General features: G+C 36.5%; 1 protein-coding gene and 1 pseudogene across 1 annotated transcript in view; both read left to right on the plus strand.

The window, feature by feature from the left end:
- The window catches only part of SORCS3 (sortilin related VPS10 domain containing receptor 3), a 687,244-nt gene that overhangs the window by 635,231 nt on the left and 26,265 nt on the right, over positions 1-25,748 (plus strand). Inside the window, exons 17-19 of the mRNA XM_051981368.1 lie at positions 15,150-15,263; positions 18,946-19,117; positions 21,942-22,128. Of these exons, the coding sequence (XP_051837328.1) occupies positions 15,150-15,263; positions 18,946-19,117; positions 21,942-22,128 (473 nt within the window). The remainder of the gene's footprint in view (positions 1-15,149; positions 15,264-18,945; positions 19,118-21,941; positions 22,129-25,748) is intronic.
- On the plus strand, positions 5,319-5,388 carry LOC127552732 (uncharacterized; annotated as a pseudogene).

Raw genomic sequence — 25,748 nt, forward strand, 5'->3', positions numbered from 1 at the left:
TGTTACAAACTGAATTAGATGATATGACATCTATAAGACTGCCTTGCAAGATAAAAAAAGGAAAGAAAAGTAAGCATTCTCTTCAAGAAAAGAAAAATCAAAAGTGAAAAAGCAGAGCAGTGGAGATGGACATATTGGACTTGTTCTTCAGTTCAATATGAGGAAATTGATCATATGATATTTTAAATGGCCAGCAAGCAAAACACTCCTTCTTTGAACAATAAGTATCTGTACAAACTGGTCAGAAATTTCTAGAGCCTCACTGAAGTCATATTCCTTCAGGATGGCCTTCCTTAAGACAACAAATTGAACAGCAACAGGCTTCAACAAAAGACTTGTTTGCCAAATTGCAAAAAGAGAAAGGAGAAAAGGATGAAAAGCAGAATATGGAAACAGCTCCAAGAAAGATAGGTCAAGAACTATGAAGAAAAAGGAGAGAAATAAAAGGAAGGATATAAGTACAGATTATTCTTTTCCATTGAAGATAGACACATCAGATATAGCTGTTCATGTAAATCCTCAAAACAATAGTCCAAGGGAATATTTAAAAGAAAAAAAAAAGTCAAGGATCAAAAGCCATAGAAATAATAGGTGACTCCCAAAAGCCAAGATAAGAGATGCAAAAAATTAAATTAAAAAACAAAAACAAAAACAAAATCCCCCAAACTCCCAAACCAAGAATTGACAGACCTTGAAGTGACACCAGCCATTGGCAAAAGCAGGAAAAAAGAAACTTGTGAAAAGACAGATACCAAGGAATAGAAAATGAAAAAAATTTACACCACTTCCAAAGGCTTATACATCACTCCCTGCTGTGAAACTATTTCCATTCCATCCTATTAGTCCCCTAAAGCTAGAAAGTAATGACATAGGAGCCCCTAAATTGATCACAAAACAAAGGAAGCTAAGATGTTAATGGAAGCAACCTGGTGACCTCAAAGGTTTTTTTCTGACATGGTTAATATGAAAGAATTATAGTTAACATGTATGGGACTCTCTGCCATCTAGGGGAGAGGGTGGAAGGAAGGAGGGGAAAAGTTGGAACACATTTTTGCAAGGGTCAATGTTGAAAAATTACCTATGCATATGTTTTGTCAATAAAAAGCTATAATAATAATAAAAAAAGAATTATAGTTAACTAGAACCAGTGACCTAGAGATAGAGTGTCAGCATTTAGATATTACTAGAATGATAAAAAAGAACATAACTGGGTTAATGGAAACATTATTGTTTCTTCCCAGCAAGAAAAAGCCAAGTTATCCATGAAGGAAATGGCAAGAATACAGAAAATCTAAGAGACTTGTGGTTTTCTTCCCCCTCCAAAAACAGTGTCAGTAAATCAACAGGAAAAGAGGAAAAATCAATGAATTTCGTGGATGCTTTACCTCCAAGTAGAAGAGTGGAGAAAAAAAAACACAAGGAAAGATCTTTAGTGCTTTATAAGTGTTAGGATTGGTTTTCTGGATGATCTTCGAGTATTCTAATTTCTAAAAAAAAAAGAGTAGATTGAAGAAATATTTTCTATCACAAGATAAACAAACATTCCAAGATGGCATTTGTAAGGAATCCTATTTTTAAAAATCATAACTTTTTCGTAATAAAAACTGAGTTGTGATACAAGGAAAAAAACATATTGGGTCACGTGATTCACTAAGCATTCAGGACAATAGGACTCCAGCCTTTCATTCTTAAACTAATTTCTTTCTATATACAGAATACTCAGAATTATTTGAGGAAAGGAAACTCTCACCACAGTGCTGTGAACTGGAGCAAATCCTTTTGATCCCAACTGAGAGGTTTCTTTATCTCCAACACCATTCAGAGTTCGTATCAGAATTTTTTTTTGATTAGTTTATAGAGCGTATCCCCATTAGTTCAGAACAGAGGTGTCATATTCACAGCCACATGATGGACAAGAATCCCAAACACAGCCTGAGCTAGATTAAAATGTGATGGGGAAATGTTCAACAAAATAAGTAAAAATATAATACAACACAGAAGTGCCAATTTGTGGTTTTCTAAATCAATATACAGCCAGTAAGGATCCATTTATGACACCATTGGTTTCAAAGATTTAGTAACTGCATCAGTCACTAATTAAAAAAAAAAGGCACTAAATTGGGAATTGTCAGATTTGATCCATCTCTGAAAATTTTTAACTCTGATGGGGTAGAGAAAGAAAAAACATACTCCTCCTCAAACAACTTCATTTAGAGGAATTAGCCAACCTTACTTACAGGACTGCATTATAGTGGGGGCAGAGATTTGAAGGTAAATGTTTCACTTGGTAAATGATTGCTTTCTGGTCACTATGTTACTGAATCTCCTACTATCTTTCCCTTGCACTCTAGATAGCCATAGCGTAGAGAGCTTGTCTTCAGTCATACTCATTGCATTTTTGAGATGGAATGAAATTTAAATTAAGGCAGCAGGACCCATTTTCATGGTTATTTAGACAGAGCCAAAGAATGGTTTCACATTCGGGATCAGTAATTTTCCATTATTAAATACAAGTACAGCATATATTTCTAGAAATGTGGATACCATGTAGATGTTAAAATTGATCCATCATATGACATCTACCTGACTGCGAAATATAGATTTTTAATTTTTCAGTTGAATTCAATTCAGTTATTGAATTCAAATGTTTAATTCAATTTAAATCACTTAGTGTCTGATTTGTGCAAAGCAACAGTACTAGAGATGCGATAACAGCAACAAAAATGATACATTTCCTCCTTGTTGAAGAGATAAAATAGATACATAAATAAATAAATAACAAGTTATTATAAGCCAGAACTTGAAACAAGGTGTTAAGTCACTAGAATTGATAGAAACAATGCTTATGTTTATACCTTTGAGAGTTCACACATTAGTTGAAAAATTTGGGAGATTTCAGTATTCAGTATGAGATTCACAAAGTTTACAACTTCCACAATCCCACTCTCTCAGAGGAGGAGTCAACCTTTGGGTTCACACCTTTAAGAGATCATATATAAGAAGCTCTTAGAACTTCAGTCAAGAAATTGGAAGAGATTGAGAAGTGAGAAATCAGTTGAAGAGATTGAGAACTAGAATTCAGTTGGGAGATTCAGAACCAAGATTCAGAGAGAGCTGGAGGCAGAAGCTAGCAACAAGAGCTCTCCGAACCAAGGAAAGCTAACCAAGCTATTTTGAAGGAGACAATAAAGATTTGGATTTTTACTCCTGGCTGCATTTGAGGTGATTATTGATCTGAACTGAAACTAAGGCTGCCTCCAGAAAACCTCCCCAAGAAACCTGCTCCCAGAGAACGATCATATTTTTAGAAAAGAAAAGTAATTGAGGAAGAGGAGAGAGTACTAGCTGCAAAGATCAGGGAAGAGTATGAATTAGGAGACTCCTAAATTGATGCTTGAAGAGAAGTTAAGAATTCTAAGCATTGAAGGTGAGGAAGGCATGAAAGATGACATGTACAAGGATACATATATGAGAGACAGCATTGTGTATGTATAGAACAAAGTGTAAACCAGACAGAATAAATAGTGCCTGAAAGTTAATGAGGAGGTCCAAAAAGTTAGATTGGAATCAATGCTTTAAATTCCAGGTTTTCCTTTTATACTTGAAGCAACAGGGAGGCATTAAATATTCTCTAGTAGATGTGTTTTATAAAGAATAATTTGTCCTCTGTATAGAGAATTAGGGGAGAAGAGAGGAGAGAGTAAAAGTAGAATCCAGTTAGGAAGATCTTGTAATTCAGGTGAGAGATAGCGAGAGGCTGAACTTATAACTATGAAAGGAAAGAAGAGGGCAGATGGCAATATATGTTCTGTGAGTAGCATCAGAAAGATTTGGCAAATGATTAGATATAGGGCAAGAATAGTTCCAATTTTGAAAATCCAAATAATTGGAAGGATGTAAGGTGGTGCCTTATCAGTAAAGAGGAATTTTGGAGGAGAGAGAGGCCTGAGGAAAAGTTGAATAAATTCTGGCTACATATGTTGACTTTGAGATGCTGAGGGTACTTCCAGATGGAGATGTCCAGTAGGCAATTGGCAAAGTAGGGTCATATATTATTATAGGTTAAGCAGACATAAAAGAGAGTCATCTGCACAGAAATGATAATGAAACCCACAGTAGGTAATAAAATCATCAAGAACAGAGTATGTAGAAAGGAAGTGAAATGGGCTAAGTGTAGAACCTTAGGGAGCACTTCTGTTTAATAGACAAGCTATGAATGATGATTCAACATAGGAGTAGGAATGGTCAGATACTAAGGGAAGGCACTGATTGCCATGGCAGTCAAGGAAGAGAGAATACTTAGCAAAAGGGAATCATTCAGATAGTAATCATTTATTAAGTCTTGTTTATGTATCAGGCACTGTGTTAGGCACTGTGGATTCAAATAATATAAGAATAAAAGTGAGAAGGGTTTTGTTCTTAAGGATTTACATTTTACTGGTTGTGTCAAAAGTTACAGAATGAGGAATAAGAAAAGGCCACTGATTTTTAGCATTTAAGGGAAAATGCCAGTTTTGGAAAAATCATTTTAATTTTAATTTTGGGGGTCAGAACTCAGGTTACAAGGGATTGAGAGGTAAAAAGGAGGAGAAGAAATGAAAGCAACAAGAATAAGTTAAAATTTCTAAAACTAAGACACAATAAAGGAGAACATAGGATGATAGTTTGAGTGGATAGCAAGGTCAAACAAAGACCTTCTTATGGATGGCAGAGGCCTGGGCAATTGTATAGACCTCTGTGAGGGATTGATGGATAATTAGAGATTGAAAAAGGGAAGATTTGATGGGGGTAGATTGATTGAAGGAGATGTAATATTCTCTCAGTATTTTCCAGTGTGTTATGACTTGGGGATTCTGTTCAAGATTTATTTGTGTAATATAATATTTGTTTTTTTTTATATATCTCTGCAAGGTATATTGAGATCCTTTTCAACAAAGCTGAAAACTTAACATCTCTATGGGATTAAGAGTCTATGATATGTCTGCTCTCTTCCAGCAATGGTTTAAGTTGGGACAGATCTCTTATGGTGGTCCTCTTGTTCTTCAACAATCTATACCAGTTTCTGCACTTCACAGTATAACCATAAAGCAATGGGACTGGCTTTTTAGCATATCAGAATTTATAGATTTGGATGAGTACAGTCCATCAAATTTGTAACTTGGGGCAGCTCTTTACTGAGACTACCATTGCTAGAAACATTTCCAAATATATTCTTGGCAAATGGCATTTTATTTGGCAGGTTTATGTAGCATATCCCAATTAGTTGGAATCTTTCCTCAGGAAGGAAGGATGAGCTTATGACATGGAAAGAGAATTGGAGCTTTGTGCAGGGGCAATAGCATAGCCAATGAAGTTTATCTGAGGATTGATTATTGCTAATTTGAAAGAGCATTGGGCATAACATTCAAATAAAAGCAGGCCTGGCATATGATTATCAGCCATTTATTTACAGTGGGACCATGGGTGATCACTTCTCCTCTTTAGGTCTCAGTTTCTAAATAATAAACTGAAGCAGGGATACATTAGACAATCTTTAAGGTCCTTTCCAGTTCTAGCATTCTATGACCAGTGAGTCATACAAGAAAATGAATATTATTATTTTCTAGGGATAGCTTGTTTGATCCCACATTGTATCAAACAACTTGGTCATTTACCTTATTCATCAGAAGTGACTATAAATGACTTTTAGCTGTTTCAAAAAATCAAACACATTCTCATGTCACCACTGAACAAATTCAAAATAATATGTCCCAAGTTCAAAGGACCACTGCTAGGGAGAGGTTACTAGAGATTTTTTTTTCAATGACAGCCTCATTAGAATATTTTTACCACCCTGCCTTTCCTCAAAAGGACCAGTTTAGAGGATTAGTACTAGTCTTTTAAATAAATGCATATACACACATGCATTTACACACATACATATGGGCATACACACTAGAACATAACTTCATTTCTCTGGAGTTTAGCTTTCTATGAAACATAAGGATTCTACTAAATAATACCTAGGGTCCCTTCTCATTTTAAGTCATTCTAAATTTAAAGGAGTAGTTAGATGAAATGAAGGTACTCATATTAGAAGAGGCAGCACCATTTAGAAATAACATAATAGAAATGATCAGAGGATAAGTGTAAGTAGTGTTTAACTAGAGTTTTTTTTTTTTTTTTCCATAAGGAATTTTCAGACATGGAAAACTGAATGATAATTGTTCCTTATGGACCCCTTCTCTTCTAGTCTTAAGATGTATCAGTTGAAAGAATTGGAGATTTTTAGTCTAAAAAAGAGTTGACTGTTGGGGAACATAATTGTGATCCTAAAATATCTCAAGGACTGTCATGTGGAAGATAGATTCAGCATATCCTGTTTGTCTCTAAGGGACAGATGTAGAACTAATTGACAGACATTATTTTGGCTCAATATAAGAAGGCAAACCAGCAGTGGAATAGGTTGCCTCATGAGATAATGAGTTCTGCATCATGAGAGGTGTTAGAGCAAAAGATGGATAGTAGGTTGAAGTTTCTGAAAAGAGCTTTCTTGTTTTGGGTAGAGTGTGAAGTGAGTGATCTCTGATTGTCTTTTAGCTTGGTGGGTCCTTAAGCCATATTATACCAGTCTCTCCCATAAGGGAATCTTTAACTTCTACCTCTGAGACACCTAGCTGAGAGCAATAATGTTGAATTAGGCATATCAGGTTTAAAAAAAAAAAAAAAACAGCATAGTTTAGTTCAGGTGTTCTAGTTCCTAATTGTGCCATGAACAATCTGGTGAAGCCTATGGACAGCTTCTTTAAATAATGTTTTCAAATGCATAAAATTAAATACATAAAGACATTACAAAGAAACTAACTATATCAAAATACACTATGTAAGACACACACATGCCCACAAATACATTGTATATATGTGTGTATGTGTGTTCTGTGTATGTGTATATACACACATATGTACACACACAAATATACATATATGTGTTTGTGTGTTGTGTATATATACATATATAACATGCACAAATACACATATATATACACAACAAATATGGTATATATAATGTATATATACATATGCACAAAACAAATACATATTTATATACACATGCACATGTATGTATGTATATAGATTGTGTGCATATATTTATATATGTGAGTACATTGTGTATGCATGTATATGTGAACAGGTATATATGCCATGTATCTGTATACATATATGTGCTTTTGGGTATATAGCGTATTTGTATGCAGTCATATATACACACATGTACAATACATACACAGTGTATGCACATGCATACATTACAAGCACATACCTAGTTTTACCTAAATTACATAGACACACAAATTCATAAACCCAACGTTAAGAATCCCTGTTTAGTGAAAAAAATACTGTTTTAGCCAATTAGCAACTTCCCTGACACTACAGTTTAGGACAATTGATTAGGAAATAGTAGACTAAGTAATTGTGTTGGGAGAGATTATAGATCTACTTTCTTGACAGAAAGTGAAAGAAACCTGTTCCCTCCCTGTTAGAAACATTCAGTCTTACAAGATATGCTGTGATGTAAGGCTGGTCTATATTCTTGTTGTAGGCCTAGGGCTGCTTCTGATTCTTGCTGTGGGACTATGGGGTCCAGTCTTTTCCCTCTCTGGGCTCTCTTTCTTTATCTATAAAAGGAAGGTGTTAGTTCAAGGGTCTCTCCAGCTCTGCCATCTGTTGTGGAAATTTAGTTATTTCTCTGATCCAAAGACAGATCATTTCTAGATGAATGGCACAGTCAGTGTTAAATCTTGGAGACAGAGGCAAAGGGCAAAAAAATAAATAAATAATGTCCTAGTTTAGCAGGGCAGATGAGATTTTTTAGCATGATGGTTGAGAGGTGCAATCAGAATTCTCCCTCTCCCCGACCCTTCATCTCTTTAAATGCATAAATTTTATAGATGCTCAGAAACACTTGATAGAGAAATGCTATGATCTCTCACTTCTTTCCTAGTGCCTTCCAAAGCGGATGTCAGAAATCAGTAACACTTTTGCATAAATATTGAAGTTTCCATTTAATGGCACCATAAATCCACTTACTTCAAGGTCATTGTGAAGAACCTCTTTTCAGCAAGCCTCCAACATATCTTTGGCCTGAGGAAGAGCAGCCTAGGGTGGTGGAGAGTGAAACCTCTTCCAGAGACAAGTTTGACAGAGACATATGGGCAGTTGCCAAGGAGGGGAGTGCTTCTGGCCTGCTCTGAATCCAGTGAGGGCTCTCAGGCAGAACTAGTCCGACCATGTAGAGTGCTTCTTGTAATGTGCCTTTTCACAATATTGTCTGCCTCATCAGGACTTTTGTCTTTTGGGTGCAGGTTCACAAGAGAACCTCAGGACTGCCTAAGGATGAGAGAAAGAAATAGGGAGGGCTGTATTTGAAAGCAGAAAATCCTCAATTTGAATTCCACTTGAGAAACATCTTAGTTGTGACTCTGGGCAAGTCACAGTAACCCAAGTTTCCTCTTCTTAAATGGGGATAATAATGACACTTTCACAGGATGGCTGTTAGGCTCAACTGGCATAAAATATGTAAAGTGTTATGTAAACCTTAAACTACTCTGCACATGTTAGCTATTACTATTTTTATTGTCATTACAATTTTGATCAAGAGGTCACAGTTTTATCCATTCTGTCCCAGGTACCACAGTGGGAGATCTCTCATATCCAATGAGCCATCAAATCTGTGTCATTTAGTAAATGCCCTGGGATGGAGGTATTTACAAAAGCAAAGGATTAAGCAGCAAGTATTTACTGATCCAAAACTTAGTATTAGAACATGCAGTACAATTGAGAAGAGAAGAGGTACACAACCACAGATAAGAAAACAATAAGGAATGTAAGAAAGTGTGAGTAATTCTGTATTAAGTTTGGTGATACATTTTATAAATGGTGTAGAAGTTTAGAGAAGGAGGATCAGTAAAGGCTGGAAAACCAGTGAAGGCTTTATAGAAGGAATAGAACTTTAGGTGATAGATAGGATTTGGTAGAGAAAAGGTATGAAGGAATGAGCATAGAGTATCTGTGGGCCAGCAAAAGAACTAATTGGCTCAAAGGGAAAAAATGTAAGGAAATAAAATTATATGTGTTAGTGTGGAGAGAAATAATAGGAGTTCTTAAAAGAAAGCTTAAATAGACCTGTCCTTTGCCTTCTAGGAGTTTTTACAAAAAGAATATTGGAAAGGGAGTAGTAGGAGTAGGAGTTGGGGATTCCCGCTCGCCTCCTCCCCCGCCACACACACTCCAAACTCTTTCTGTCATTATCAGTATCTGGTTTGACTGGAGGCTTGGAGAAAATTGCCTTCTCTTCAACATTTATGGCTTTACCTTAGGATTTCTGAATTGGACAAAGAAAAACCTGCAAAGCTGATATTTTCATATGTTTGTACAACTTCTTGAATTGGTGAAAATCAAGCTTAGTCAGTCAATAAATACTTATCATGCACCTATTGTTTACCAGGTGCTGTGGATACAAAGAAAGGCAAAAAGTAGTGGCTCCTTTTGTAATTCTGGAGAAAGTGAGACAAGATAAAGATTAGAGAGTTTTAAAATATTTTTATTTGGATTTCTGAGAGGGAGAGATTGTGCTGGGGGCATGCTTGCCCCCAGGACTGATGTCCAAAGCATCCAGCAGCAAATGTGAGTTCTCAGTGACATATATAGCTCTTAGCTCGGGTAGCTAAACAAAGGGGTGGAGTGGGGTGGGGAATAGTCCAAACTCTGGTGAGCGGGAATCTCCAGGTAGGGACCATCATTCTGGTTCTGATAGGTTGGGGGGTAGGACTATAAATTCTTACAAAATGGGAATTAAGGAGGTGTCCAGCTTAGAGCCAGGAAATGTGGACTTAGAGGTATAAACAATGCCAATTAGGTATCTGATATAGGACATCAGGAGTCTTATGTTTTGGAATGTCAGATCTCCACAGCCCTAATCATCTCAGTTCTAATGGGCAGAAAAGAAGGGTTGCAACCAGGGAAACTGAGGCAAGACAATTTAGGGAAACTGAGTCAGGACAATAAAAGGAAACTGTGGCACAACACTTTCAAGATGCTTACAGTCTGATAGAGGAGACCACATACAAATAACCATGCACAATCAACCTGTAGACTGGAAAAATCAAAAGAAAATTAAGAAAGAAAAGTCCCCACGAATAAGAGCACCAGGGAAAGCTGACTGTAGAAGGTAGAATTTTAGATAGAAATGAGGAGGAAAAGCTTTTCAGGAGTAGGGGACAGCCAGTGAAAATGGGCAACATTGCTGGCTACTTTTGAACACTCTACTTGTTCCCTAGTTTCTGTTTGTTCATGGGCAAAAGACCAGAGACCAGTCTTCCATAGCCCTGTCTTGGTCCAGGGATTCAGGGTTAAGGGGAAGGCAGTAAGAAGTATTGGGGCTTGATTGCCTGCTAAAAATATTAGGTATTATCATGCATCAAGCACTGGACTTGTAGTCAGAAAAACTTAGCTATGTGATCCTAGGCAAGTCATTAACCTCTCCATTAACCTTAGTTTCTTTATCTGTTAAAATGAGAATGATAAGAGTCTGCTGCACAGGGATTTTTGCAAAACAAAGTACAATGTAAATGCTAATTGTTATCTCTAGAATATAATCCCAAGGGCCTTCTATCCTCTCTGTCCTATGTATCACTGAGAATTGGAGGATAGCTGTGGTTTAGTGGGCTTCTGGGATCCAGAGCCCAAAAGCTGTCACTACCTTCCACAATTCCTCTATTAGTTTTGTGACTCGAGCCTTCCTTCTTAAATGAGCTGCTTCCTGGGCTTAGAAAGGTGATGGCTAGGTTTATTCACTGAGGATTATCATGGTATTTCTATCTTCTAATATTTAGGAGTTTGACAGCTGAGAGAAATATAGCCAAACTATTTCCTGGCTGATTTCTCGGTATGTTTGCAGTGTCACTGGGCTATGGAACTTGAGAGTTCTAAGCAACTTCTTGTGGGATTTTCCTCCTTGATCCTCATGATTGACTTTGTCTGAAAAGCACCTTTCCCCTGGGAGCAACCAGCCCTGTTTTTTCACCTAAATCATGAAAACCCCAGGGCTGTGAAGAGAAGTTGGGAAGCTCCAAAAGATTTTAATATACATTTAACTCCAGTTAATGAAGAAGTCCACAGCTTGGGGGCCCCTAGTGATGTTTTCCTTAATGTTATTAAATATTAATGAGACTTATTTCCCTCTTTGGGGCAAAGCATTGGGCCTCATGCACATTTTTAATTACTGAGTTCCTAACAGGTATATTTTACTGCACAGAGCCGAAGTGCTGAAGATGAACATTTCACAGTAAAATGGAGAATATTAAGAAATCTCTCTCCTTCCCAAGCAATGGTAGATACCTTCCAAAGAATATTAATTGTATTCAAGGTCAACAGAAACTCAGGATACTTCAATCAAGCCTATCCATGGAACTTTGTGGATGCCAGCCACTCCTGTCCCTGATATTTCCACAGATAAATCCAAGGGCAAATATTCTAAGCATGTGCAAGTTCATGATTCGTGATGCTCTAGTATTCATTCCACAGTAACTAAGTAGAATGAAAATCCTCTAGTGAAAAGTGAGAAAGGTTCATGAAAGATTTCTTCAGTTCTCACTACTCAGAGTGCCAGTCCCTACCTACTGCACAAATGCAATTTCTACGTTGCTTTCAAGGCTCAGATAAATTCCTTACTTTTTCATGCTACTATTCACAATTATTCCATGTCATATTGATTTCTTCTGTCTCTAGCATGACAATATATTTTCTGAACCAAATATTCCCAAGATTGATTACATCCTATCTTATATTTCTCCAAAAAGAGTATAAACTTTCCAAGGAAAACTTTAGACTTTATCTCTTACTTTCTTCTATGTATGATAATATCTAAGATCCTTCTGGGTACACACTAGATATTAGATAAATGATTAATTGCTTCCCCTTCCCAATTTAATTCCTCCTCTCCAATCCCTGCTTTTTGGGTAATATTTGGCAATTTATTTTTTAATAGTATTTTATTTTTCCAAATACATGCAAAGATAGTTTTCAACATATACCTTTATAAAATCTTGTGTTTCAATTTTTTCCCCTCCTTCCCTTCTCCCTTCCCAAGACAGGAAACAATTCTATATAGGTTAAATGTGCAATTTTTCTAAACATATCTTCTTATTCATCATGCTGTGCAAGAAAAATCAAATCAAAAGGAAAAAAAAAAGGAGAAAAAAACTTTTTTAAAAAAGTGATCATATTCATTAAAATTTAAAGGACAAACATAAGTATTAATTGACAAATAACTTATTTTACAAAATCTCAAGGATTAAACTCAATACAAGATTCCTGTGAAAAGACATGAGGGATCTGAAAATCTGAAGGGCTAGAATGGACCTGTAAGACTTGTTGGTCAATGCTGAAAAAGTAATAAAAGGGTACCTCAGATGGTCTGGTTCAGGGACTGCTTGTATTGGAACCACCTAAGTCTAAATAATTGAGAATAAACAACACCTACAAGAATATTTTCTGGGATTTCCAGGCCATTTTTACTATATATTCATATATAGCAGTGTTTCTCAAACTTTTGTTTTCAGTATCTTTGTCCTTTTAAAAATTATTGAGGATCTGTCCAAAGTGTTTTTGTTTATCCGGATTATATTTATAGACATTTACCATACTGGAAATAAAAACTATTTTTGAATTTGTAGACCTTCTGAAAGGGTGTCAGAGATCCCCAGGATTTTCTAGACCATACTTTGAGAACCACTGATATATAGAACTTACAGACTTGTCAGGATATATGGAGCCATCAGGCTGGATGGAACCTATACAGATTTTCATTCTTTATTTTTCTTTATTATTAGTATAAGACACTCCCCCCCACCCATCCCTAAACAAAGCCTCCTCCTCAAGTTTTAGTCCCTGGAAAGAGTTAACTACAGTGTAATGTTGTCATTGAGAATGGTAGTACATCATTTTCCACTTTTATTGTTTAACATTTGCTATGAAAAAGAAAACAAATATATGTATATTTATATTTATATATGATAAAATTAACAAGCTGATTAATGGATAGACAGTCAGATAGACAAAAGAATAAAGGAAAATATCAGAACCATAGCAGATAGCCCTTGTCTTAGAATGGGGAAGAGTCATGATCTCTCTTGAGAAAATAATCACAAGTACTTGTTTACCATTAATCATGATCAGAACCCTGGGATCCCCTTCCCCCACTCCCATGAGAACTTAGTTTGTACCTTTGTGAGCCACTTATCACATTTTATTTTGTATTGCAGTTATATGTGTACATGTCTTATCTTTCCTACTTGAGGGGTGATGTCTCATTCATCTTTCTAATCCTCATAGCTCCTGGCATAGGGCCTTGGCTGTTTACTAAATGAATGAGGGAGTGGATGAATGAATGAGTAGTTGAATGAGTGGAAGAGTGAATGAATCTTGACAGGAGAGTAAGAGGGCAGACTGGATAAGGATGGGAAGGTACTCTCTTGGGAGAGGAATATTTCCCCATAGACATTCTGGAAAGTTGTTTCACTGACAAAGAGATAATGAAGTAAGTACCTAGGTTCATATGGCATAGCCTCTGGCTATTCAGTAAACCATTCTGGGTTTTGCTTGTGAATAATGTCTATACCAGCCAGAGATTGAACAAATAGTAGGGCTGGTTCAAGAAATACAATCTCCCCTTCTCTCTCCTGTACTTTCTTATGATCTTTCAATTTTCTTCACCTGGCTTATTAAGACTCCTATAAAAGTGTGAGAAACTATAACCATTGGAAAACTTTGTGGTTCTCAGGCAAGAACTCCAGGCTTTTGAGTATTTATATACCCATTAGTTGGGATGGGGAAAGGAGCAGGTGTTTATTCAGTAGTCCTCACTACCTTGACATCTCTTCTGCATCTTGATATGGCAAAGATTTCCTCTCATGTATTTCAGACAGCTGAAAACTTGATTTGGTGCTTAAAAGTGAGAAAGAAGAAGGAGGGGCCTGTCACTGACAGGACCAGTTTGAATGACTGTGTGTATACACACATGCATATGGTATGTGACTAAAATTGACACATTTTAAAACAAAGACTAGGGCTTAGGCGTTGCGTTTCTTGGGAGACTGTGCAATGTTCCGAGGATGGGAATTCTTTAGAAATGGCCTTTCCAGCTGAACGTGCATAGAGGAAAATCTATCTCATTGCCCAATGGGCATGTTATGTTCTGGGTAAAAACCTCAGCCAAACCACATATATATATCTTATTCCTGATTCTTAGCACTGAAAGAATTTTAGCTATTCTGGTGATAAGGACTTTTTTTTAACCTCCAGTGATATTCAAAAGAATGTGTCACTAACCTTTACTTGGTGTCTTTATGCATTTGTGTGTTATATATTTCCAGTGGCATTTATGTACCTGCATATGTGTGTATTTATCTATCTATATATGTATGTACATTTGTTTTTATACATACATAAATATCTGAAATATGAATATAGAATGTTTAGACATGAGAGGTACCCTAAAATTTTTCTTTTACATTCGACAAAACTGAAGTTCCTTCTGAGAATTAAATTAGTGGTCTAAGTTCGTTCAGGTATATTTGAGGTCTTGTGGATCCTATCAGAAACATGAAACTGTATTTGAGAATGTGTGTTCATGTTTCAGGTAGAACTTATAACAGATTGTTTCAAGGGTCCTGTTTAACTCTAACTCTAGCATATGATTAAATGTAAAAATGTATGTATATACATATGTATATGTATATATATGTATGTGTATGTAGCTCCATGAAAACATGGATAAGTTATGTACCTGAGTGTATTCCCTACTGCACCTATAGGGTCTTCTGCTAATAAAACTTTAGTAAACTTCAAATAATATTTATCATCTATCTATCTATGCATACACATATGTATATGTGTGTATGTATAATAATATTAACAAAAACATTTCTATCACATTTACTATGTGTCAAGTACTGTACTAAGCACTTAGCAATTATTAATTTGATCTTCACAACCATCCTAGGAGTTAGATATATATGGATATGTATATGTGTATATATATATAGAGAGAGAGAGACATCCACATCCACATCCACATTCCATTATGAAACATTTGCTTCCTCCTCCTGCAGCGATTATGGCTATGAGAGACATGGAGATAATCAGTGCATCCCTGCTTTCTGGTATAATCCATCATCTCCATCAAAGGATTGCAGCCTTGGCCAGAGCTATCTCAACAGTACTGGGTAAGTGCTGGGGCTGCTCGCCTCTGACTCTCTTCTGGGTTTTGCCTAACTTGAAACAGGACAGGTTGAGCTGCAGTTGTAATAAAAGGAACATATGTTTAGGGCTTGTTAGGAAGAGACTGCTGAGCAAAGTTGTACAGATCTCTTCCTTAATGTTCTTTAAGAGCATAAGAAACACCCAGGCAACCAGATTGTTTATAATTACATATTAGCAGCAAGGGGTGGAGGAAGTAAGTTCGGGACAGTATTTTCATGCAGGTGATCAAACTGACCAGCATTCTATTTTGGTGACTGTGTGACAGTTGGCTGTATGTGGTGGAATTGGTGCCATCAAGTCAGACTATTTCAACTCTCCTTGGCAAAAACCATTGATTGATTCATTTCTGGAATCTAAGAATCAAAGAAAATGGTTGTGAGTGACATGCAGGTATTGTGGGTTCTGGAGTGACAAGAGTGTCTTAGGATTCTAACTAAGAAGGTCTTGGAAATGCAATATTTGGATGCTTTCTAGAATTCTCAAATTATGTGTGTGTGTGTATATGTGTGTGCATGTGTGTATATCTAGTGTCATTTGCATCTTTCTCTCTGTTCTTCTGTTAATGATTCTATCAGGAGCTTAAACAATTACCTTAGAGATTTATTCTCTCTTCCAACCTTTCCTTCTTGATGACCCACAGTAGAGCTGTGGTAGCTGAACATATCAACTTTGAGCTGGGAGTTATGAGACCACTTTTCCAATTTCAATGTTCTTCTTTTACAAACTCTCTGATTTCCAACAAGTTACTTGGCTTTCTGTACCTCTAAGTAACTCAGATTTATAGTAGTGTGAATACTACCTACTACTACATGGAAGGGGGAATGGGGCTTAAAGAAAGAAAGAAGTTTGAGCTGTTCTGTAAAACAACAGATCTGAGTCAAAGCTTGACAGTGCTTTGGTCCTGGCAGAGCTGCTCCAGGAGACTGATCTCTGGTTTATCAACACTTGGAATTTGTATTTTCACTGACAGAGAAGTGCTGAAAGTGTTTAGATTGTCAGCCTGTGATACAGTTTGTGGAGTTGGGAAAGGGTAGTCTATGGGCTACCTTAAAGGCAGTGGTTGGCAATGGGCAACTCTCTCTCTCACACACAAAAAATGTTTTACTTACCATGTTCTGATCTCTGTCAGAGAAAGACCAAGTTATAAATTCCAGCCACATTTGTAGATTGACACCATTTTAAACTAATCTAATTTAGGAATAAATTGACCTTATAGAATTCAAAACCAGAAAGACCTTAGAGATCATCATGTACATACCCCCTTCTCTTTTCCTGCATGAGGAACCTGAGGTCCAGAGTTGGGAAAAGACTAGTTAAAATGCCATAAATTGATATGACCTACACTGTTTCACAATGCTTCATGCTAACCAAATTCCTCCATATCACAAAATTCGACTCTGATGCCAGTTGGCTAATCATAGAAGTCACTAAAATTAAGTTTATTTCTACTGTTTTTTAAAAAAAATGTCACAACCATCATAAAATATGTATTACCAGAGTAATCTATAAAAAAGCAAGCACTTTTCAAAGCTTTTGTGTTCTAAATTTTGGCTTCTTGGGAATGTATCTATTTAAGATGCTGTTTGAATGAACCTCCATGTCCTCTGTACCATTTCATTACTCTGTGTGTAGACCGAGACATTCCTCTATATTCCAAGGATCTAACTTTCCAATTAAATACTTCAAGGAGAACTTATTTTTACAGAAAGATTTATCACATAATGACTATGAATAGCAGGCACCAATCTCTACTCAACTTGCACTTGAATATTGCTCCATAGTAACTCCATAACAAAAAATTTGGATTTAGAGGAGAGAAGTCTACTGAGGTAGAAAGGCTTAATGCTCAATGGCCATTTGATGATTCTTCCTAAATGAAGACATGCCATCTTAAGATAGTCATGGTAAATCAGTAGAATGGGCTTTCATTTATTCAAGTTTGATTTTGTAATCAGTAGAATGAGCTTCATCTATTCAAGTTTGATTTTTAAAAAGGGGAAGGAGGACAATGTAATCAGTAGAATGGGTTTTCATCTATTCAAATTTGAGTTTTAAAAGTGGGGAGGAGGGCAATGTGTACAAATTCTTTGTACCATGAAATGTGCCTGCTCTTGGAAAAGGCTTTATTCCTTTTTCTTCTTTCTAGCCTTGTTATCTCAGATTCTAGTTATAGACGCACTCATTAGAATCCATTTGCTAAATATTGGTGAGCTAGTTAGTCATGCTTAAGTATAGATAGGAAGTCCCAGGATTCATTTCATTTTTTGTCTCCCTAAATCCTCTGGATGTCCTTAGAGTGTGAGGATCATTTGAATAGTTATAACAAATTAATTATCCTCGACATGCACAAAAAAATCCAGGTTCTTCCTGGGTCTCTTTTAAGTGAACATCATCCTAGATTAAACCTGTTACAATCCTACCTTACAGATAGACATATATCAGTGGCCAGTATCAATAATTCAACTCAGGCTATTCAGAAAAAGAAAAAAGTGAATGAAATGTTTACTTACACAATAAAGAATCATTTTTGGATGGTAGCATGGCATTTTAATGTATTAGTAATTACAGAAAGCACTTTGTTATAGTATTAGAATAAAGTTGGACTTTCAATCAGTAAACATATTAATTTCCATGTTCTAAGCATGGACTGTGCTGAGTACTGGGGAGCAAAAGAAAGTCCCTGTTCTCAAGGAACATATATTTTAATGAGGAAGATGACTCTTGCACTAATGAGAACATGCAAGTAACATACAGAGAAAAAGGAAGGGAACCTGAGAAGGAAGGCACTGACAGCTGAGGATTGTCTTGGAAGGACCAACCACACAATGTTCTATTTGAGAGATAGACAGTGTTGTGTGGTGGGAAGAGCATTATTGTCTCCATCTTTTACTCGCAACTCTACCACTGATGTCCTAATGATCTTATATAAGACATTTCTCTTTGGGACTCAGCTCTGAAACAAGGAGATTAGACTAGGGGCTTTCTGTTGTCCATTCCAACTCTGAGATCCCTTTGCTTCTCTTGTAACCTTGGAGGTTGTTCCAGTGCAACTTAATAGAGGGCTCCAATTCAAACTTGTGTTTAAAGTCTGTCAGTCCCACTAAGAGGAAAATGAAATACTGAGGGTGGTGACAGAGAGACTGCTATAAAATGCTATAAAACAACCTGATGACTCTGAAATGAGAGCTGTTAGAGGATAGAAGGGCTCCCCAGGAGCAAAAGAATGTTTTCTTGTAATCAGAGTCAGAATTGGGCACAAAAATTGGATCACGGTCCATTTCTACATGGGAAGGAGCAGGAGAAGGTCCTGGAGAATGAAGACAGCTTATTCTCATCCCAAGGGCCCAACTTCCCAAGTATGATCCAGCCAGCAAGCTGCTTTCTACATTCCATGTGATTCACACATTGATTTTCCTTTCTCAGTTCAGTAACATGAGCCACAGATCACCAGGTAGAATCAATCAATAACAATGTATACCAGCTGCTTCTCCCTAGGATGAAGGATGGAGACTCCCTGTTGTTTGTTTAGCTTTATGAGGAAAGCTTGACCTCAGCTGCATGAGAAGTCTCTTTTCTTTAAACACACAGACACCGACACACAGAAATGTGAACCAAAAAACAAACCCGTCATGTCTATACCTCTAGGTACCGGAGAATTGTGTCTAACAACTGCACGGACGGGCTAAGGGAGAAGTATACTGCTAAATCCCAGCAGTGCCCAGGCAAGGCTCCAAGGGGTCTCCATGTGGTGACTGTGGATGGGCGCTTGGTGGCTGAGCAAGGGCACAATGCTACCTTTGTCATCCTCATGGAGGAGGTAGGTTCCAAACTTTGAAGCGAAAGCTGAGACACATTTCTGTTTGGGTAAGAGAGATACGGATCTGTTAGATGCTGGGTACCTGCGGGATACCCAAGCCTTGGTGACGTAGGTGGAACTTTTGAGAGAAGAGAAAGTGGAAGGAATGGGGCAGTGGAAATATAAACTGATCAGTTCAGCTGCATCAACTTGTTTCATGAAAATGTCCCATTTTCCAGAGTTCTCTTTTGGAGACTGCTCTATGTATAGAATTTTTCTAATTAATAGGTTATATATTCCAAGTGTAAGAAACATAAGTTTTCCTTTGTGTTATGATGAGCTTACACAACCCATCTTTCTTTCCCTCACTCCAAACCATAGTCTTCCTGAATGGATCCTCACATTCTGAAATACCTCTACATTATACTCTCTGAAGTTGTAAGAATGGGGTTTGGAAGGTTGCCTTAGTCAAAATTCATTTTAAAAGATGATATAAAGTTTTTGTTTAAATTTTCCCTTTAGCAAATACATTTCATGCACATGTTTCCCAGACTGGACAAAATGCCCATAGTTACTTCTGGTCTAGGGGGATAGCCTTATTGACTATAATGAGCAATGATAATAATAATGATGATGACAATAACAATACATCAACTTACATTCTGTAGTACTTTACAATTCATAAGCATTTTCTTTCCAACAATCCTGTGAAATTTGTAATCCAAATTTGTTATCCCCATTACCCTGATGAGAAAGCTGAGAATCAGTGAGTTAGTTGCCAAGCTAGGACATACAACCAAACATTTGGTTCCCCCATCCTATGCACTCTCCACTCCATATTATGTTGTCATTCTTGCCAGCACTTCGTTTATACCATGGTCATGGAAAATGTAAATGCCATTTGATCTTGTAGGGCCACATGTGGGATTTTTGATTTACAAAGTCCTAAAAATTTACATGCAAATTGCTCTGTGCTTTGGGGTTCTTGGGAAGTGACCAAACTGAATTTTCTTTCTCCAAAGACAGAGTGCTTTGGGAATCTTTAAAAGCAGACTCAACATGGACTGGACTTTTGAGATGTATTATCTGAAACTGAGCAATTGGCATCTATCTCCCCTGTTCAGGCACTTGATTGAAAGAGTTAGGGACTTTGGACGAGGTCAGTATCCCATTTCCATTGGGGAGTTTTAAGGGCCAGTTCTCTGAAAGGTGACTTTTGAATGACTTGGTAACGCCCTGATCTTATCCATTTGAAAAGCTGCCAGTTCATTCCACCTTAATTTATTTTCATAAACTCATAGATGACATTGTGTGAGGATTGAAAAGCATCTTTCAGTAATTCATACATAACCAAGGTACTGCTGGAAGAGAAGCAGAATAGAGTATAGGGCTTACAATCATTCTGTAGAAAAAGTGTTTGGTGCCATTGTTAAGGAATTTATTTTTCTCTTTTGCTCCACCTCTTTCCATAAAGAATATAAATGGAGTATGTAGCATTTGTGCCAAGGCAGGAGAGAGGGACTTTTGATTTTGGTTTCTCTCCCTCAGATCATTTGATAATTGGTGTCCCTGATGTTTAAAACTCTCCAGAATTCACAGGCTCACAAGGGAGCAAAGTGGTATTAGCCTGAAGGAAATTTGGTAGAATATGTGCTACATTTGGAGTTAGGAGAAAACCTGGTTCAGATCCTAACTCTGACACTTATGATCCTCAGCAAGTGAGTCTCAGTTTCTGCATCTGTTAAATGGGGATAATAAAACCTGCAATACTCATCTCACAACTGTATTGTGAAAATCAAATGAGATAATGTCTCTAAAGTTCTTTAAAAACCTCATAAATATTATTTATCATCCCATCTGTCTGAACAAGAAAGGAATAAAGCATCTGGAACAAGGGACCAATCCATATTTGTACCCAGTGGTTGTTCATAGCTCCTGGAAAGAATTTTTTTGGCTTCAGATGCTGAGAGCTTTGTTTCCTAGAAGAGGTCTTCAAGACCTTCTTTGAGTTTCAATTTTTTTAATCTTTAACATGAGAGTAATGAACTAGATGAATTCTAAGGCTTTCTCCCCATCTCTAAAACTATGGTGCAGAAGAAGATCCTTGGAGAAGTCATGGTTTGCCCTGCCATTGTCCTCATATACCCTGTAGATTGAGTGCTTAGTAGCAGAGGCCCTACAGAAGCTATGCTATATGGAAGGTAGGGTAAAGGGTTGTCATTGTCATCGTCATTATAGAGTCCTGTGGAAATAAAGGAAATTCGATTGTTAGCAGAGATTTAAATTCCAGAGTCTTTTCCCACCACTTTTTCCATCACTGACATCCTGATCAATCTCCCCCTGCCTTTTCTGCCCATCTCTGCTTTCCCACCATTTGTATGGGAACATGAATTTGACATAGGTGTGTAGGGAAGTCACTTATCTTCTTTGAGACTCAGTTTGTTCATCTTTCAGATGGGAATGTTAATAGCTGACCTACCTATTCTATAGGAGAATTGTGAGATCAAATGAGATAATACTCGTAAAGCACTTTGTAAGAGTGAAGTGCTATAAAAATCCATTCAGTCATGCTTTTTGTCCTGTGATAATAATGGGAGACAGCATGCTACAGGTGGAAAAGAAGCCCAGCTATGGTGTTTTAAATCCTGGTTCTGAACTTTACTTGCTGTGTGACCATCGATAAGTCATCTCACCTCCTGATGTCCCAATAGCAATCCAGGGTAGCTGCTGAGGGCTTATTTACTGAATGCTCACCTTGTCTAATTTAAACTAGAGGAGGATGCATAAAGAATAATTAAAGTCTAAATTACTTCATCAACCTGGGGCACAATGTTCCCTCCTACAGGGTGATCTCCAGAGGACAAACATCCAGCTAGACTTTGGAGATGGGATTGCTGTGTCCTACGCTAACTTCAGCCCCATTGAGGACGGCATCAAGCATGTGTACAAGAGTGCGGGGATCTTCCAGGTGACGGCTTATGCGGAGAACCACTTGGGCTCAGATACTGCCGTCCTCTTCCTACATGTGGTTTGTAAGTAGGTGAACAAATACAGCTCCCTCAGAACTTTCCCACCTCCCCTGCTATGTCCCTTGCCTCTGGTTCAAAGCTGGGGTGGGGAGGAAGGGGTAGGATTAAACCTTGCAGCTTACAGGTAAGGTGTGGATTTGGCCGAATACTAGCTCTCCAGTGGAAAGTAAATCATTTCTGGATTTCACAAATATCAGGCTTCTGCATTGATCATCCCTTTTCTATTTCCTTCATGTGTTAGAATTAGAAATTAGTGTTATTATAGTAACACTGTCATTCTCTAGGGCCCTTTGGAGAAGGTCATTTTAGGAAGTCACCTTATTTTTTTTTTCCTTCTGATTTTTGAAGGTTTATACTTAAAACTTTCTTTGGAAAATTTAACCAATAGCATGGAAATGATTCAAAGCCTTATTTTACTCTTCTCTTCACTATTACACTGAGAATGCTGGATGGAATTTAACCTTTTCTTGGAGACTCTAGAGGCATCATTAGACCATTGATTTCTGCTTTTCAGTGATGCCTTCAGAGGCTGATGGTGGATATGAGAAGACTGTTTATCCCTGCAATAAATGGCTTCAGACTTCGGGTCCTTTTTTTCTTTTCTTTTTATTGTTTTTCTCTGTGTGTGCATAAACACACATGATGTGTATTTATATATATGTACATATACATATATGAGAGGCAGAGAGTTTCCTTCTCTCGGTCGGAAACAATACTGTCCAAGGAGTTGGGAAGGTCCTGGAGTTGAACCCTAACTATGATCTCTATTAGCCATTTAACTATTGTCAAGTCATTCAACTTCCAAGAATCTCACTAACCCCTGCTTTAAAAACAATAAAAAGGGTATGATCATATCTGCACTAGGTGGTGAGCTATGCATATGTATTTGTAGATATATATATAGATATAAATGATTATATCTATATATATATAACACATAGGCATATATGTCTTATAGAGACATATTACATAAATATAGAGAAATATAGATATAATATACACATATACATATAGGTTGACCTAAAAACCTGAATAGAGTTTTAAGCTTTAATAATTTTAGAAGTACATATGTAACAAATTTAGCAAAGATCACCTAAAATTTTCATTATTTTAAATTCTATTTATGCTAATCTATTTTATGAATTTTGAATGATGCATTTTTAATTTTAATTTTAACAAGATGGGACATTATATGTTGTGTGTCTCAGACTGATGGACTGGTAGAAAGAAGGTTTTCTTGTTTTGTCATCTTAGTCATATGCTCTGTCTTCATTAGATTTTTTCTTATCAAAACTGTTGTGTATTCATTAAAAGCTAATTCTTTAGATGATCTTAAGGCTAAGATTACAAATGCTGTCTACTCAGTCACTGATAAAACGCTTTACAGTTGACTAGGATGATAGATATATTGAGTATTGGTAAGAAGCTCCTCAATACTTAAAAATTTTAATAATTTACTTCACAAATAAATTTGTAGCATCTGTACTTTTGAAGTTATTAAAGCTGAAAATCACACTAAAACTTTTGGTAAATCTTATATACATGTATATGTGTCTGTATATGTGTATGTATTGGTATGTGTTTGTATATATGCATACTATTATTTCACTTTCAATGATATCTCCATCATTCTACCTTTTAAGAGCATCATTTAATCTTTTTTTTTTCTCTTTATTCATTTTCTCCTTGCTTCTATTCTATATAGGGAAACCTTTACAAAATAGACTTGTTAGAACTATAGGTAAAATAAATATGAATAATCTCTGAATGAGGGCTATAGGGAATATCTGATGAAGGAATATAACTTTATTATATAGATAATTTGACACTTATTTTTATTATTCATCAACCTTTTAAGCTTTCTTCTTGGCTTTAAGCTGGATCCCACAGAAAAAATAACTCTAGAGAACAAAATTTCAGAAAATTAGCTGTTAACTGATTTTTGATTAGTTTGCTTCTAATCTGCTTTTTTTTTTGAGCTTTTTTGGCTCTAAAGCCAAATTCTAAAGCCAGGATCCAAGGGTACCTTTTCTCATCAGAACTGAAGTCAGAGAGACCTGAGGCCATAAATTAACTTAGACATTGAAAAATTAGCTAAAATTTCATGATGTTTAATTTAAACTTTAATGACATGGATATTTTGAAAAGATGTATGTCCCAATGATTTCCCTCTATTCCCCACATATGCCTTCACTAAACTCATGTATGTACACTTAGGCAACTGCCCCAAACACTTTTTAAAGTACTAAATTTCCAACCATAATGACTAAATATAACATAAAATAATGTAAATTATTATTTCTGTGAAAGTAGAAGAAAAACTTCAAAGGAAGAATTTTTAATGTTTAAACAGCTATAAATCACAAAATTAAAAACTTAGTTCTTATAGCCAAATTTATTTCAGGAGAAAATTCTGTTGCAACAAATGTCAGGAAACTTGAAAATTCTTCTTCAGGTCCTGGACTAATATCCTTTCTACTACAGCCAGCAAGATATATGACAGAGTATTTAAGATAGTCTCAAAGAAAACTTGGGTTAACATTTTGTCTTACTAGCTTACTAGCTATGTAAACGTGAGCAAGTCACCTAGTCTCTCCATCTGTAAAGTGGTAGCAGTAATAATAATGATATTTTTTCTCTATCTACCTTATAAGATCATTTTGAGAATCAAATGAAAAAATGTATCAAAATAATTATAATTACAACATTACATAAAATTTCAGGCATTATTATTTTAAATTGAGTCTTGTGTCATATAAGGGACTAACTGAATTCAGAAAGCATTTTTTGTTTCATAAAAATTTGTATTATGTGTGTATGTATTTTTTATTGGTTGGCCTTGTCCTACTCTTCTTGACTCCATTTCAGGTTTTCTTGGTAATGATTCTTTTTTTTTTTTTAATAACTTTTTATTGACAGAATCCATGCCAGGGTAATTTTTTACAATATTATCCCTTGCACTCTCTACTGTTCTAATTTTTCCCTTCCTTCCCTCCACCCCCTCCCCCAGATGGCAAGCAGTCCTTTGCATGTTAAACAGATTACAGTATATCCTAGATACAATATATGTTTGCAGAACCGAACAGTTCTCTTGTTGAACAGGAGAATTGGATTCAGAAGGTATAAATAACCCGGGAAGAAAAACAAAAATGCAAGCAGTTTACATTCATTTCCCATTGTTCTTTCTTTGGGTGTAGCTGCTTCTGTCCATCATTGATCAATTGAAACTGATTTAGATCTTCTCTTTGTCAAGAAATCCACTTCCATCAGAATACATCCTCATACAGTATCGTTGTTGAAGTGTATAATGATCTCCTGGTTCTGCTCATTTCACTTAGCATCAGTTCATATAAGTCTCTCCAGGCCTTTCTGAAATCCTGTTGGTCATTTCTTACAGAACAATAATATTCCATAACATTCATATACCACAATTTACCCAGCCATTCTCCCATTGATGGGCATCCATTCATTTTCCAGTTTCTAGCCACTACAAACAGGGCTGGTCTTGGCAATGATTCTTGAGTGGTTGCCAATATTTTATAGATGAGGAAATTAAGGCAAGCAAGGTTAAATGATTTTCTCAAGAGCTGCATAACTAGTAAGTGTCTGGGGCTGGGTTTGAA

Source organism: Antechinus flavipes, chromosome 2 (genome assembly GCF_016432865.1).
Source record: "Antechinus flavipes isolate AdamAnt ecotype Samford, QLD, Australia chromosome 2, AdamAnt_v2, whole genome shotgun sequence".
In the NCBI taxonomy this organism is placed as follows: domain Eukaryota; kingdom Metazoa; phylum Chordata; class Mammalia; order Dasyuromorphia; family Dasyuridae; genus Antechinus; species Antechinus flavipes.